The following is a 17,092-nucleotide window of genomic DNA, read 5'->3' on the forward strand; positions in this document are numbered from 1 at the left end:
TCACCATTCATTATCCATCCCCCTTGAACTTCAGGGGGATGAAGGTTTTCTCATGATGCTGTTAAGTCAGGAACAGCAGGAACTTGTTATTGATTTGTTGAGATAGAGTGCAGAATAGGCTCGTCCAGCAACCCCCGATTTAACCCTAACCTAATCCCGGGACAACTTACAATGACCAATGAACCGACTAACCACTGTGTCTCTGGACTGTGGGAGGAAATGGGGTGTATTCATCAGCAATGCAGGGACGGTGATGTGTTTCCAAATCTGGACAGGGTGTGTCCTGGAGTTGGGCTTGCTGGCAGTCCTGTGTGTCTGCTATAGGTCAGAGATGTGAAACGTACCTACTGCAAAATTCCAGTTTATCGTTGCTGAGGCACCAGGTACATGACCAACTTGCTTGCAGCAGCATCACAGACACATGGGTTCAGACAATATTATTGGTTTAACACCAGAGTCACGTCTCCCACGTCAGCTTTGTGGGTTGGACTCTGTAGTTCACGCTCTGATGTGTTTCTGGCTTCTTGCACGATCTCGATCGGCTCCATGGCCTGAAGTTAATGAACAGCACAGAGCGAGATTGAACTGAATAAGCTTGGACTGCTCGATGGTTTCTTGCTTTGATGTTTTATGTTCTGTGTTTTTTTTAGCTCCTTTTTTTTGCCGTTTGTGCGTTGATTTTTTTGCTCGTATTTTTTTTGCACATTGTTCTTTTTTTGTGTGTGTTGGGGGTTTGATGTATATCGTTGAGTGGGTTTTCTTTCTTTGTTTCGTGGCTGTCTGCGGGAAGACGAATCTCAGGGTTGTATACTGCGTACATGCTTTGATAATCAGTGTACTTTGAATACAGTGAAAAGCTTGCTTTGCATACTGTTCATACAGATCAAATCATGGTGCAGTGCTCTGAGTTAGTACAGGGTAAAACAATAATAAATCTACAGGAAAAGTGCAATGCAGCTAAACAATAAAGCACAGAACATCACATAGATTATACACGACAGCAATTACAAAATAGAGGAACACACACAAAATGCTGGAGGATCCCAGCAGCTCAGGCAACATGTATGGAAAGGAATAAACAGTCGATGTTTTGGGCCAAGGCCCTTCTACAGGACTAGGAAAGAAGGGGGAAGACGCCAGAATAAAAAGGTGGGGGTGGGAAGGAGAAGCCTGTGGGGGGAAATGGTAAAGGGCTGGAGAAGCTGATAGGGGAGGAGAAAGCAGATTCCGCTTTCCCTTTTCCTTTTCAATCCCAATGAAGGGTCTCGGTCTGAAATGTTGACCATTTATTCCATCCCATTGATGCTGCCTGATGCTTTGGATTTCCAGCATCTGCAGAGTCTCTTGTGTGAATAAGAAAATGGGTTAACTTAGCACCTCTGACATCTCCCTGGCATCAGATACACGTCCAGTGGCATTATCCAGTGTGCTGTGGCCTTTAGTGAGTTCACCAGCCACACCTAGCTGTTAAATGTGCAAGACAAGAAACAAACCCCAGAGGGGGTCCTGAACTGAAGGATCTGGTCAGCCTAAAACATCCACTGTTTATTCCCTTCCATAAATGCTGCTTGACCTGCTGAGTTCTTCCGACATTTGTATGTTGCTCAATGTTTCTAGCATCGGCAGAATCTATTGTGTCTATCTTTCAATTATTACCCTTTGTTTCCAGCCATTCTGGTTCCAAGTTATCGCCCTCCCTTACATCCCATGACTTAATTTTAATCAGCCGGCCACATGGGACCTTGGTCAAAAATTTATTTTCTACCTCAAGTACGCTGCCCTGATCCATCCTTCTCGTTTGATCCTCAGAAAATTCAACTATTTGTCAGATGCAACTTAATAAATCCGTAGTAATTGGTCCTGATTAAAGGATTAACGCATGAGGAGCATTTGATAGCTCTGGGCCAGGACTCGTTGGAGTTTAGAAGAATTAAAGTGGAGGTTGATAGCTTCTTGATTAGCAAGGGTGCCAAAAGTTACGGGGAGAAGACAAGAGAATGGGGTTGAGAGGAATAATAAATCAGCCATGATAGAATGGTGAAAACATGATGGGCCAAATGGCCTAATTCACCTACTTGTCTTATGGTTTTAATAATTTGTGCCTTTCTAAATTGTTTACATTTCAGAGAGGATCCTCCAAGGCAAATGTGGGATCGGGGAGTGATGTGCCTTACCTCGATGAGACTGGGGAGTTTGACAGAGATAGACTGTACTCCGATACACACTGTGGTGAGTATATTATGAATGGCGATGCTTACTTATTTTTAGCAAATATCTTTTCTCTTTTGTGTGAAGGAAAATAAGAGGTGAGTTGGTAAAAGTGTATAAGATGATAGGAGGCATAGATCAAGTGGATAGTCAGAGACTTGTTCCCAGGGTGGAAATGGCTAATAGGTGATTGGAGGAAAGTACAGGGGAATATCAGAGGTAAGTTTTATTTACACAGTGAACGGTAGGTGCATGGAACACACTACTGGGGTGGTGGTAGAGGCAAATGCATTAGGAGCATTTAAGAAACTCTTAGATGGGCACATTGATGATTCGAGTTCTATGTAGGAGGAAAGTGTTAGACTGATTTTAGAGTAGCTTATATGGTTGGCTCAACATTGTAGGCTGTACTGTGCTGTTCTGTTCTAACTCAAAGCTATCAGTATCCCACTTTAAGCCATGAAAACCTTTTACACTATCCACTGTATCACTTACTAACTCACTTCCTTGTCTAAATCATTAATGAAAATCACAGACAGTAGGGGTCCCAAAACAGATCCCTGCAGAACACCACTGATCACTGACCTCCAGGCAGAATAAACTCAATTACTACCATCCTCTGCCCCCTGTGGAAGCCAAATCTGAATCCCTTTAACCAAATGTCCCTGGATCCCATGGCTCCTGACTTTCTGTGTGAGCCTACTTCGAGGAACCTTGTCAAAAGGCTTTACTAAAATCTATATACACCACATTCACTGCTCTATCTTCATCAACTCTAAGACGTTGCGTACAACGGGCAAGGACTTGCTCAATGCAAGCTTGCCACTAACATTTATTGGGAATTTGTCATTCACGAGAAATAATCGCAATTCACAATCCCAATCATGAATGGTGTTTAGTGTACGGGGTTACACTTGGCAGAGTATCCTTGTCGTGTAGTGTGTGTGGCCCAGGACATCTAACAGCACACAAACCTGTTATTACTCAACCTCAATCTTCCAATTGTTAATAGATCTGTGCTCTGAAAATGAATCCAAACACAGGACTCTCTGTGGCAGCATAAAAGTCATGGGTTAAAGGGTGAAAGGTGAAATGTCTAAGGGAAACGGGGAACTTCTTCACACAGAGACAGACAGACATACTTTATTGATCCCGAGGGAAATTGGGTTTTGTTACAGTCGCACCAACCAAGAATAGTGTAGAAATATAGCAATATAAACCATAAATAATTAAATAATAATAGGTAAATTATGCCAAGTGGAAATAAGTCCAGGACCAGCCTATTGGCTCAGGGTGTCTGACACTCCGAGGGAGGAGTTGTAAAGTTTGATGGCCACAGGCAGGAATGACTTCCTATGATGCTCAGTGTTTCATCTCGGTGGAATGAGTCTCTGGCTGAATGTACTCCTGTGCCTAACCAGTATATTATGGAGTGGATGGGAGACATTGTCCAAGATGGCATGCAACTTGGACAGCATCCTCTTTTCAGACACCACCGTCAGAGAGTCCAGTTCCACCCCCACAACATCACTGGCCTTACGAATGAGTGAATGAGTGTGGAACAAGCCGTTTGATGTGGTAGATGTGGGTTCGATTGTTTGGATGGGAAGGCTATGGAGGGCTCTGCTTCAGGCGCAGGTGGATGGGACTGAGCAGAATAATAGTTTGGCATGGACTAGATGGGCCAAATGGCCTGATTCTATGCAGTATGACTCTGTGACTCGATGTTATTCACCAGTTGGCAAGGTGTAGCACCTGCTTAGCCCCCCTCCCGATCAGGGTCACATGAAGCCACGGGAGGTGGTGGTGGATGGTCGTATGAGCAGCTGGTGCACATCACAAGTCCTGGTTATGTGACCACTGACACCAGGCAGACAGTCTCTGATAATGGCTGGGGTCACCTGTCTTTTATTGACGTTACCCAGAAGAAGGAAAGGGCAAACTACTTCTATAGAAAAATTTCCCAAAGACCATGATTGCCCATGTCATACCACATGGTTCATAATGAATGAACAGAATTAATATCAATTAATTGAAAATAATTTTTGCTTCTTATTGGGATATTTATGATTACTTGGTTGGTTTGAACTTAATCGTAAAGCATAAAGTGTTTAATTTCTGATGAGTTCTCTTGTGGAGTTATTCATATCTTGAAATTATTGGCAGTGGATTTGAAATGACAGTTCTGGCGCACCGTGTCCATGATACTAATAACTATGCACTCTCTCGTTACAGACAACTCTTCGGAATCTCGTGAGCGTTCGCTGGGCTCTGACTATGAGGTGGAAGATGCGACCTCTGAATCTGGTACAGGATCAGAGGAGAGGATGCAGAGGAACCAGAAGGGGAGCTTGGTGAAGCAGGAGAGTGTGGCTAGTGCCGATGAACCGCCGCTGGGGAATGACAGCGGAGAAGACGAGTCTGCCTCAGAGGAAACTGAAAGAAGTCAGACTCGGAGCTCGGACAGTGACCTGGCACAGACTGAGCGACAAGCGCCCGAAAAGACTCGAGAAAGTGTAAGGTCACCTCCTCAAGTGGAGAGAGATGGGCAGGATCTGCCCGGCGCTGACAAACCAGACCTACCGAGTGACTCCAGCCAAAGCCTGGCTGATTTTAACACAAACCAGTCAAATAACGTAGACAGAAATAAGTGGCTGCCCGCTCATCTCAGGACGCCACTTCAGGTCAAGGAACGGCGCACGCAGCTGCCGTGGGTCTGGATGCGTCATGGAAAAATAGACATTGGTCTTGAAAGTCGGGACCCAGAATTTGTCTAATCATCTTTTACCACAAGTGCAGCTATCGACCACCAGGCACCCAAGGTACTTTGTAATGGGACAGAGAAAGGACTGTGTGCAACCGAATTTCATTATACTTTCACTGACTCAATGATTCATATCTCGAAGCCAAAAGCGGTGACTCTCTGCCAATAGATACATCCAGACATGGTCCGGACTAAAATGTGAATTCATGCAGGGAATCCGAAAGTTGGGACAATCCTCTCCGTTTGCAACAGTGGAAATGCAGTGCAATAATCAAAGTTCAAAGTAGATTTATTATCAAATTACATATATTCACAATGTACAACTCTGAAATTTGTTTTCTTGTGGGCATTTCCCATAAATCCAAGAACTATAATAGAATCAGTGAAAGTCCGCATGCAACAGGGCAGACAACCAGTGTGCGAAAGACAACAAACTGTACAAATACAAAAGGTTAAAAAATAAATACTGTAAATAAGCAATAAATATCGAGAATGTGAGATGAAGAGTCCTTGAAAGTGAATCCATAGGTTGTGGGAACAGTTCCGTGATAGGGCGAGTGAACGTTACCACCTTAGGTTCAAGAGCTTGGTGGTTGAGGAGTAAAAACTGTTCTTAAACCTCGCAAATGTGAGTCCTGAGGCTCCTCTACCTTCTTCCTGATGGAGCAGTGAGAAGACAGCATGTGGGTGGTGGGGATCCCTGTACAGATGTGCTCAATGGAGGGGAGGACTTTACCCATTATGGACTGGGCCATATCCACTACTTGTTATAGGATTTTCCATTCAAGGGCATTGGTGTTTCCATACCAGGCTATATTAATTTACTTTGAGCACTCTGAAAGTCTTGGAAAACCAGACGAAAGGTCTACCAGATCACATGACCAAGCATTGACAGTAGACATCTGCATCTCCTAATCTGAAATATACTTTGATGAAGAAGATTTTGTTCCTATTAATGGGTATAAGACGCTTTTTACCCATTAACAGAAGCCAGCATATGCAATAGCAGTAATGGATTATTAAGATTTGGCTTAGGTTTTTGGAACGCTTTGCATCTGGCTTTCTCTCAAAGGTTTAGATCCACAATCGGCCTTTGCAGCTTTTTTTCAGCTGTTGGATCACAGTGAGCATCAGAATTTTGCCCAATCCTATCGTCCAACGTGCACATGTCCTTTCAAGGAGGGGGAGGAGGGCTTCACAGGATAATGGTCAAGAGCATAAGTGTGGCTGGATTTGTAACTGTCTACCAGCCGAGGAGTGCCCAAAACCAGTCAAAGTGCACTGATGAATTTGGATTGCGCGATGTAGAGCAAGCAGAATACATTCCACATCTCTGTGTCTTGTAGACATCGGCTGGTCGTTTGGGTGGCCACCCATCACTTCGACTACCTCGGTGTAGAATTCAATCCTTATTGTCTTTTAGCAATGTACTGCCCTAAGATAAAAAAACTTTGCACAGTGGTTTCTGATCAAATTTAGATGAATACATTCAATGTCATTTTGACCCAGTAAATGACTTCAAAGTCTCAATAGTAATTGAAAAAGAACAAAATAGCAGAAGTACTGTAGATTGCATTAAGCATGGTTAGAATCTCTCCATTTGTGAGATGCTGTTTCATTAAAATAATAGCATAACAGTGCAAACGTTAAATGAAACCGTATTGTTGGGTAAATATATTGAAAGGACAACCGTTTTTAATTTTATTTGTGAGGTAGAAATACAACAAACCTGCCGAAAGCAATTGTGGAGTCAGAGATGGTTACATTTAAAGGAGACTCCTTTGGTAGAGATGTTTCTCCACCCCACCACCACTGAATGGACACTGTTGTGTCAGCTGCCCATTATTTCCCCAGATCCATCATTGGGAACATCTCTGGCCAATGAAACAACTTTAAGGGCATGGACAAGTGGGCTATAAGGACCAGTTTCTGTGCTGTACATTCCTATAGGTCTATAAAATTGTAGGCTTTGATGAACTAGGCCCTTCAGCCCATCATTTATGTGCTGACCATCAAATACCTATCTATACCAAGAGGCATAAGAGACTGCAGATACTGAAATGCAGAGTACAAAATATGCAGGTCAGGAACAGATACTCCACAGATGCTGCCTGACCATTGGAAATATATGGTGGCCAGTGAAAGAGCTTATATTTAATGCTAGAAGCAGTGATGAGACCACATGATAGGAATTAATCCTTGGGCATCTGGAGTAGCAAAAGTAAGACGATGGCTGAAAAGAAGATGAACGAAATTTTCTGTTAACAGTGGAAGGATTCAGAGTGAGAATAACCGAGCAAAGATCATGTCCAATTCCTCCACTTGACCACCTTCAGTTTGAAGAGGGTCCACATCCACAAAGAAGTCTTGAAGAACCATTATTAGCAAGGTTTATACGTACACCTGAATAAGATACTGTAACATACCTACATGGTTCTGCTCTTCTATTGTACAGCACTCTGTAAAAGTCTTAGGCACATGCATATAGCTAGGGGGCCTAAGACTTTTGCACAGTACTGTAGTAATTTTATGTATTGCACTGTACTACTGCCTCAAAAAAAATCGTGACGCATGTGAGTGATAATAAACCTGATTCTGATTTGGGTCTCTGTTGTGGACTGAGAGTGGGAAGGGGGCCAGGCAGAGAGGAGTCATGTTTTGGAAAAGGGGAAGGGAGCGGGAAGCACTGCAGAGACACTCTGTAATGATCAATAAACAAATTATTTGGAATCAAATGACCTTGCCTGGTGTCTCAGGGCTGGGTGTGTCTGCACCGGCCCCACCCCTAGCACTCCTCTATCACCGGCCCCACACCCCTCCTGTGGCACTCCACCCTCACCATTCCCAACAGCCTTTGCTCATATCAGATCTGCAAACTCACTCTCCGCTCCACATTGACAAATACAGTACCGTGCAAAAGTCTTTGGCACCCCGGTTACATATATATGTTCTTAAGACTTTTGCACAGTGCTGTAGATGAACAGTATTTTTTTGCAGTATGAGTCCAGCATTTATTGATGGGTGTTAGGAAGTATTGGCTACTTATTGAGTAACTTATCTCCATGGAAAAAATCTTTGTTTGGCGTGTGTGTGTGTTGGGACATAGTTATGGTTTAATTGAGCATAAAATGGAGTGAGTTTTCTGTGCAAATGTATGATGAAAATGGAAGCAAAGGGTTAGAGTAGAACCACATCAGTTCTATCCATTTCTATCACATGCACTGGATGTAACTGGAATATTTATCATGGGAAAAAGTATTAAATACACCGGTGTGTCTTGTAAAGTTCACAGTTTATAATAAATTTATATATACTGAAATTATGGTGAAGGAAAGCCTATCTTGTCCAATTTGTACTTTTAGAGAAAATAATTCTTTTGTACATTCTCTTTGTGCATTGGAACATTATTAAATGAGCATTGATTTCCTTTGCAAAATAAGTACTTTTTAAAATTCATCTATTGTTTATCCCCACTGTTACGTATCACCCTCCTGTTCTAATTCAGCAGTAGGAGCAATCAGTTCAGAAACCTGGGAGGATAACTTATTCCCATCATAATAATTTGCCTTAAACATAGAACGATATCCCAAGGCATCTCATAGGAATACTGCTGGGGAACAAACCACACAGGGCAATGTTGGGACAGGCGCAGGGCACCTTAAATGAGGAGAGAAGTCAAAGCGTTGAGCACTGAATTTCAGAGCTCAGTCCTGCATAGTTTAACTCACAGCCTCCGAGGGTTAAAACCGAGGTTACTCGAGGAACAATTTCCATAACTATTAAGATCCTGAACTCCCTGTGAAGGTAATTTCTATCACTTTGTGTTGGGGTACTGGAATCTGCTTATTCTGAGTCACAAAGATAATCCATAAGGCGTAGGAGCAGAACGAGGCCATTCAACACATCAAGTCTGCTCTGCCATTACATCATGGCTGATTGATTATCCCTCTTGAACCCATTCTCCTGCCTTCTCTCCATAACCCTTGATAATCTTATTAATTAAGAACATATCATCTTCTGCTTTAAATATACCCAGTGACACAGCCTCCTCAACCGTCTGTGGCAATGAATTCCACAGATTCACCATCCTCCGGCTAAAGAAATTCCTCCTTATCTCTGTTCTAAAGGGATGTCCTTCTATTCCGAGGCTGTGTCCTCTGGTCCTAAGCTCTCCCACTAAAGGAAACATCCTCTCCAGGTCTGCTCTATCTAGGCATTTCAATATCCAATAGATTTCAATGAGATTCCCCATTAAAATAACTATTATATAACTACACATGCTGTACCACACAAGATGAATTAAATTTGTATTTAAACACAATATTTAAGCTTTAATAATATGGCACTTCATTACTTTTAATGTTCATACATCAGATATTCAGCAGGACCTTAGTAAAGATAGTTTGCTTTTACTTTGTTTTATCAGTCACAGTAGCGTAGCAGTTAACGCGACTCCATTACAGCTCGGGGGGGGGGGGGGGTGGCGTTCCGGAGTTTGGAGTTCAATTCCGGCGCTGCCTGTAAGGAGTTTGTTTTCCCCATGACCGTGTGCATTTCCTCCTTGTGCTCCGGTTTCCTCTTGCAGTCCAGGACATGCTGGTTGGTATGTTAAGTTGTCATTGCAAATTGTCCTGTGATTAGGCTAGTGTTAAACAGGCGGGTTGCTGGGTGGCACAGGTTATTGGCCAGAAGGCTCTGTTCTGCTCTGTACCTCTGAATAAACAAAAATGAATAAATTTGCTTCAGGCTCGATATATTTTTGAGAATACAAGTATTTTGTGCATTGGCATGTACGTTTGCAAATGGGTACATGTGGCCTCACTTTAGCACAGTTATGTAATTATTCAGTTACATTATGACTGCGATCTCGCCAATTAAGTATTTTTTAAATTCCCAGCTGCATATTGTTTAATTTGTACATATGATTGGGACATTTTTATTGGATTTTAAATGTAAAAGGAACCGTTCTGTGTAAGAGTTTTATGAATCTTTATTTGGTAATGTAAATAAAAGATATTTTCTGCCTGGATTGTTCAGATTGTAAAAGTGAATTTATATTTCTGCTATTATACTTCACTATGTTTAATAACAGATGTGTCTGTCATTATTTTCAGCTTGAATGGTTATTATCATTAATCAGGGTACTGCACGCCTCTTCAGTGAATGCAATGCATGTGCCTTTTTCATTTAGTCACTCCAACGTGGACAAGACTAGCACAGGTTCTGCAGATGCTGGAAATTCAGAGCAGCACAAGCTAAATGCTGAAGGAACTCAGCTGGCCAGGTAGCATCTATGGAGAGGAATAAAAAAGTTGATTTTTGGGCCAAGGCCTTTTGACGGGTCTGGTAAGGAAAGGGTCAGAAGCCAGAATAAGAAGGTGGGGGTTGAGTGCAAGCTGGCAAGTGTTAGGTGAAGCCAGGTGAGGGGGAGGTTAGGTAGGTGGAGGAGAGGGGATAAGGTGAGAAGCTGGGAGCTGGCACTTAGTCTAACTTCCCCCTAACCTGGCTTCACCTATCAGTCCTGCGCCTTCCCCTCTCCTCACATTCTCAATCTGGCTTCTTCCCCGTTCCTTTCCAGTACTGCTGAAGGGTCTCAGCCCAAAATGTTTGCTCTTTATTCCTCTCCATAGATGCTGCCTAATCTACCGAATTCCTCCAGCGTTTCAAACATTCAAAGTACTTTTATTACCAAACTATGTACGCAGTATACAACCCTGAGATTCTCCTTCCAACAGACAGCCACAAAACAAACAAATACCATGGAACCACTTCAAAGAAAACATCAAACACGCAAAAAGGAAAAAAATTGTGCAAATGGCAAAAAAAAACCAAGTCAAAAACACAATATAAAACATCAAACCACAGTCATTGAAACCGTTTAGGAATGTTTAGTTCGGCTGAGTTCAATTTAGTGCTGTGTTATTCATTGACTACAGGCCGCAGAGCCTGTCTACTCCCATCAAAATGGCAATAAAAAATAACTCATCCACAGATAATTTCCCTTTACATTTCGTACGCATGTACAAAATAAAATTACAGCATCCTAATCCTAGCCTCTTAATTATCTTCACTTTTAATCATTAGACCATTGGTTCCATGTCCCATGTGGCCTGCCATCAAAATATATTTCTCAAATACTCCTGTAAAGTGCACAGGACTGTTATATTATAGACGTTGCAGGAGGGCAAGTTGTCAGTGAGTTAAGCAAATGCTTAACACGTTCCTATACTCGAGGTGCATTTTTCAATAGCAAAGACTTTTAAGCTCAAAACAAATTTCCAGGCCTATGTCAGTGATAATAAATTGATTCCGATTTTAAAAACATGCCAAATTCTGAAAGTTTCAGGAAAAGTAAAGAAGTTGAGGTGGTAATGTAAGTGCCATCATAATGAAGGCACGACAACACCTCTACTTTCTTTGAAATTTGCGCAGATTCAGTATATCATCTAGAACTTTGACAAACTTCTAGATGCACGATGGAAGCTATCCTGATTACTGCTTCATAGTCTAGCATGAAAACACCAATGCCCAAGAATAGTAAAGCCTACAAAAAGTAGTGGATACAGCCCAGTCCATCAGAGGCAAAGTCCTGCCCACTACTGAGCACATTTATAATGAACGTGACCACATGAGAGAAGCATCCATAAAAGGACACCCCAATATCCAGGCCGTGCTCTCTTCTCAATGTTGCCAATGAGTGATCATCATTATTATGTGCTGTGACATGGGCAACAATGGACTTCCGTCTGGTCCTTAATCTGAGAAGTTCTAATAAACTCTTCAAAACTTTTGCTTTTCCATCCCTTGATACGAATGTCCAGCGCTATCAACTGCAATTTTTTTTCTTCCATCAATTTTTCCCATCACTGCAAGATGTTTGAGCTTTTTTCTTCAGCACATGTCACAGAAATTCCAGCTGCTGTTCCCTGGTTGATGATTTCACTTCTCTCCTTATTCTGGCTTTTCACAATACCCTTCCATGATATTTTCATCATTCTTCTTGAAAACCACATTTCTGCAGCTTCAAGTCTTCCCTTGTTTTGCTCTGATGTTGTCCAACATTCGCTTCCATAGGTTAGTGTGGAATGAACGTAGAACATTAATAACCTGAGTTTTGTACCCATAGAAATTAGTACCTTTCTCAAACCCTTGAACGTGCATTTAGCAATCCCAGTTCTCCTTCTAATTTCAACATCAGCTGTACCATCTGATCTTCCATTGGGTAGGAAGTACAGAAACATCAGGTCCCACACCATCGATTTCAGGAGCAGTTATCCTTCAACCATCAGGCTCCTGAACCAGAGTGTATAACTTCACTCACCTCAACTCTGAACTGATTCTACAACCTATGGACTCACTTGACAACTCACGTTCTCAATGTTATTTATTTACTCATTTGTACCCGTGCTGTTTGTCTTTATTTTGCACATTGGTTGTTTGTCAGTCTTAGTGTGTTGCTTTTCATTGATTCTATTGTATTTCTTTGTTTAACCGCCTGCAAGAAAATGAATCTCATGATAGTATATGATGAGTACTCTGATAATAAATTTACTTAGAATTTCGAACTGGTGCTGCTAAATTAACAAATATCATGACACATGCCAGTGATAATAAAACTTTTTTCTGATTCTGAATGTTAAAATGATAGCCAGGATCCTCTTACCTGAGCTCAAAGTCTTCACTAGGTCTCTAGGCTGTGGGGCTGAAAGGAGGTGGCTCACTGGGAGGTGACAAGAGATCAACGAACAATGTGTCAAAAATTAGAATATTGTGATGAGAAATAATTTTAAAATGGTGCTGTGGTTACAACAGAGTTGTAACTGCCCAGTAAAAACAGACAGACAGACAGACATACCGAGGGAAATTGATCAACGCATTCCTCGGTTATCTGAGGCACTGGAGGAAAGGTCCTAACCGTGTGGTAGTGAGATTTGTCTTTTTTTTATCGTTAGGTATTGCCTGGCCTGCTGAGTTCCTCTGGCATTTCATCTGCAGAAAATGTATAGTCTCTTGTGTTTACTGTATATTTCCCAATGCAATCTATCACACTCCAGAGCTTGGTGCTGGATTGGCAGATTTTCTGGTCTTCTGGATGTTACTGTTAATACCCCCAACACTCTTTTAATTCACTTTTTACAGATGTTACACTACTGAGTCCGGTGCTCCCGGTGTAGTCTCCTCTGCATGAGTGAGCCCCATCATAAACTGGGGGACTGCTTCATCCAGCACCTTAGCATCATCTGCCACAAGTGGGACTGACTTCCCGATGGCCAGGCATTTTAATTCTGATTCCCATTCCCGTTCCGACTTGATGTTCCATGGTATCCTTTTGTACCAAGATGAGGCCAACCTCAGGGCGGAGGAGCAATGATTTATATCCTGACTGCTACCCTCCAGCCATTTTTTAAATTAATTTACGGGATGTGGGTGTCACCAGCTAAGCCAGCATTCCTAGGTGCCCTTGAGAAGGTGGTGATGAGCTGCCTTCTTGAACCTGAGGCGTAGTTACACTGCGTGAATATCAATTTCTCCTTCCAGTGATCGAATTCCACAGCCACCCACCCCCCCATTTCCCACTGATCTTTTACCTCTTCTCACCTGCCTATTATTTTCTCTGGGTCCCCTCCTCCTTCCCTTTTTCCTATGGTCCACTCTCCTCTCCTACAGATTCCTTCTTCTCCAGCCCTTGACCATTCCCACCCAACTTGCTTCACCAATCACCTTTCATCCAGCCTTTTTCCTCCCCCTCCCCCAGCCTTTTTATTCTGGCATCTTCCTTCTTCCTTCTCAGCCCTGAAGAAGGGTCTTGGCCCAAAACAAGTTAGGTCTCTATTCATTGGAGCGTAGAAGGTTGAGGGGGGATTTGATCGAGGTATTTAAAATTTTGAGAGGGGTAGATAGAGTTGATGTGAATAGGCTGTTTCCATTGAGAGTAGGGGAGATTCAAACGAGAGGACATGATTTGAGAGTTAGGGGGCAGAAGTTTAAGGGAAACACGAGGGGGTATTTCTTTACTCAGAGAGGGATAGCTGTGTGGAATGAGCTTCCTGTAGAAGTAGTAGAGGCCAGTTCAGTTGTGTCACTTAAGGTAAAATTGGATAGGTATATGGACAGGAAAGGAGTGGAGGGTTATGGGCTGAGTGCGGGTAGGTGGGACTAGGTGAGATTAAGACTTCTGCACGGACTAGGAGGGCCGAGATGGCCTGTTTCCGTGCTGTGATTGTTATATGGTTATATGTTATATGGTTAAAACATTGACTGTTTACTCTTTTCCATAGACACTGCCTGGGTTGCTGAGTTCCTCCAGCAATTTTGTGTGTGTTGCTCTCGATCTCCAGCATCTGCAGACCTTCTTGTGTTTGAGATGTTACACAATGTAAGAATAAATTTTCCTGGGAACTCACTCAGTTCAAAGAGAGCACGGGAACTGGGAGAGAGAAATTTGCATGTCCTTCCCGTGGAGTGCGTGGGTTTCCTCCGGGTGCTCCAGTTTCCTCCCACAGTCCAAAGACGTAGTGGTTAGTGGGTCAATTGGTCCTTGTGAATTGTCCCGTGATTAGGCTGGGGTTAAGTAGGTGGGTTGCTGGGCAGCGTGGCTCGTTGGGCTGGTAGGGCCTGTTCCACACAGTATCTCTAAATGAATAAATGTCACCTAGTGAGCCAGAAATCGAGTGGTCAGGTGGCAGATCTGCACGTCTCCATTCCCTGCCTGCTCATGTACTTGCCTCAATGTTGCTGTTGTTCCTACTTTCACCACCTCCACTGGCAGTACTTCCCAGGCACCTATCACTCTCTGTGTTAAAACTGTGCCTTGCAAATCTCCTTTAAACACAACCCCCGCCCCTCCACCTTAAATCTATGCCCCCTCATACTTAACATTTCACTCTTGGAAAAAAAAGACTGCCTTTCTACCCTACCTTTGCCTCTCGCAATGTTATATACTTCTATTAGTCATCAGACTGATCACCAACCCCCCGTCAGATGCTCCAGAGAAAGTTATCCATGTTTATCCGACCATTCCTGATAACGGATACTCTCTAATCCAGGCAACATCTTGGTGAGTCTTTTCTGCACAGTCTCCGAAGCCTGCACATCCTTGCTATGCAGGGAAATCCAAGCTCCAATACTCTATTTTTCAACACCCAATACTCCAAATGAAGTCTAACTGAAATTTTAATATCTAGAATATAAGGCCACAGGATATAGGAACAGAATAAGGCTATTTGGCGCATCGAGTCTGCTCAGCCATTTCTTTGTGACTGATCCAATTTTCCCCTACTATGCAAAAATCTATCCAACCTTGCTTTAACTATATTTACTGAGGTGGCCTCCACTGCTTCATTGGGCAGAGAATTCCATAGATTCACCACTCTCTGGGAGAAGCAATTCCTCCTCATCTCCGTCCTAAGTTTACTTCCCCCGATCTCGTGGCTATTTCCCCTAGTTCGACCATTCACTATATACATTCAAAGTACAAGTGTTTTTGGGGCAACAGGAACACCCGCGATAAAACAGCCAACACAGGTGAACCCGTGGCCCAGTGCATTTTTACGATCCTTTTTCTGGGTTCAGGGAATTTTCTTGATGAAGAGAGCTTATCCTTAAATTTTGCAACATGGGATTGTTTGACTCCTGGTGGCTGTCTTGAAACGATGTGCAAGGCATGCAGCTAATCCCACTGCCCTGCTCTCTATCCAATACCTGCACACACTGGGCAGCACCGTGGCATCCCCTGCCATCTTCCTCACAGAACAAGAATAGGGCTTCCTCTGTCCTCACCTATCCTTGTTCTTTTTTAAATTAAGAACAACTAACGTCTCAAATGATGGAAGCATCTTTTGTACAGACAGCTGAACAAGGGTTTAATTACCCAAGTGCCTGGTGCCTTGTCCAGACATAATGAAGTTTTCAATACGGATTTATTGCAAAATAAGTATTTTATTTTACATGAGATCACCTGAAGCAACTCCATAATAGATACTTCCGACAGAAAATTATTTTCCAGTAACAGCTAATCTAACAGAAATATTTGGGTGAGTTGCTAAAAATAGATCATTATCTTCTCTGCTTTAAATAACTTTTTTATTTGTTGAAAACAGCGTAGAATAGGCCTTTCCAGCACTTCAAGCCATGCCGCACAGCAATCCCCTGATTTAATCCTCGCCTAATCACGGGGCAATTTACGACAAATTAACTGGGCAACCAGTACATCTTTGGACTGTGGGAGGAAATACACCCGGTCACTGGGAGAACATACAGACTTTTTATAGGCAGCGGTAGGATCTGAACCCAATCGCCTGCACTGTAAAGCATTGTGCTAACCACTATGCTACCCTGCTGTCCAATATGTGTAACGTTTGTTTGAAAAAGGGTGACACGGTAGTGTGATGGCTAATGCAATCGCTTTACCGCGCCAGTAATCAACAATGGCGGTTGGATTCCTGCCCCTGCCTGTAAGGAGTTGTACATTTTCCCCGTAACCACGTAGGTTTCCTCCCCTCCCAGAAAATTGAGACTTCTTCCGGTTTCCTTCCACATTCCAAAGACATGCAGCTCAGGTCAGGGTTAGTGAGCTATGGGCATGCTAAGTTGATGCCAGGACCATGCTGATGCTTGCAGGCTACCCAGCACAATCCTCAGTCTGAGTTTGTCATTGACACCAAAGCACCGTACAGTTTGACGTACACGTGATAAATAAAGACGTCACCGGGGGTCTAGAGACTTTCTTGTGACAACCCTCCAGATAACTGTTGTCATTGGTGGAGAGGGCTTTGCCTGTAACAGACTGGGCTGTACCCACTACCTCCTGTAGCCTTTTCCATACCAGGACATTGGTGCTTCCACCAGGCTGTGATGCAACCAGTTAGGATACTTTCCACTGTACGTCTGTAGAGGTTTGTCAAAGATTCTGGTGGTATGTCAAAGATTCTGGTGGTATGTCAAAGCTACACAAACTTCTCAGAAAGTAGAGGTGCTGTTGTGCCTTCTTTGTGATAGTGCAAGGACAGATCCTCTGATACGTTAACACCAAGGTATTTAAAGCCACTGACCCTCTCCACCTCTGATCCTCTGATGAGGACTGCTCATGGACTTCTGGCTTCTTCCTCCTATGTCCGTGCT

At 43.0% G+C, this 17,092-nt stretch overlaps 1 protein-coding gene across 6 annotated transcripts in view; it reads left to right on the top strand.

The window, feature by feature from the left end:
• Positions 1-10,061, top strand: part of LOC132406007 (rho GTPase-activating protein 45-like) — a 178,368-nt gene extending 168,307 nt beyond the window's left edge. For all 6 annotated transcript variants that reach the window (XM_059991122.1, XM_059991118.1, XM_059991119.1 and 3 more), the window contains 2 exons: positions 2,127-2,229; positions 4,444-10,061. In XM_059991122.1, the coding sequence (XP_059847105.1) occupies positions 2,127-2,229; positions 4,444-4,985 (645 nt within the window). In that variant the 3' untranslated portion in view covers positions 4,986-10,061. The remainder of the gene's footprint in view (positions 1-2,126; positions 2,230-4,443) is intronic.
• Positions 10,062-17,092: the final 7,031 nt, after the last annotated feature.

Source organism: Hypanus sabinus, chromosome 16 (genome assembly GCF_030144855.1).
Source record: "Hypanus sabinus isolate sHypSab1 chromosome 16, sHypSab1.hap1, whole genome shotgun sequence".
Lineage (NCBI taxonomy): Eukaryota > Metazoa > Chordata > Chondrichthyes > Myliobatiformes > Dasyatidae > Hypanus > Hypanus sabinus.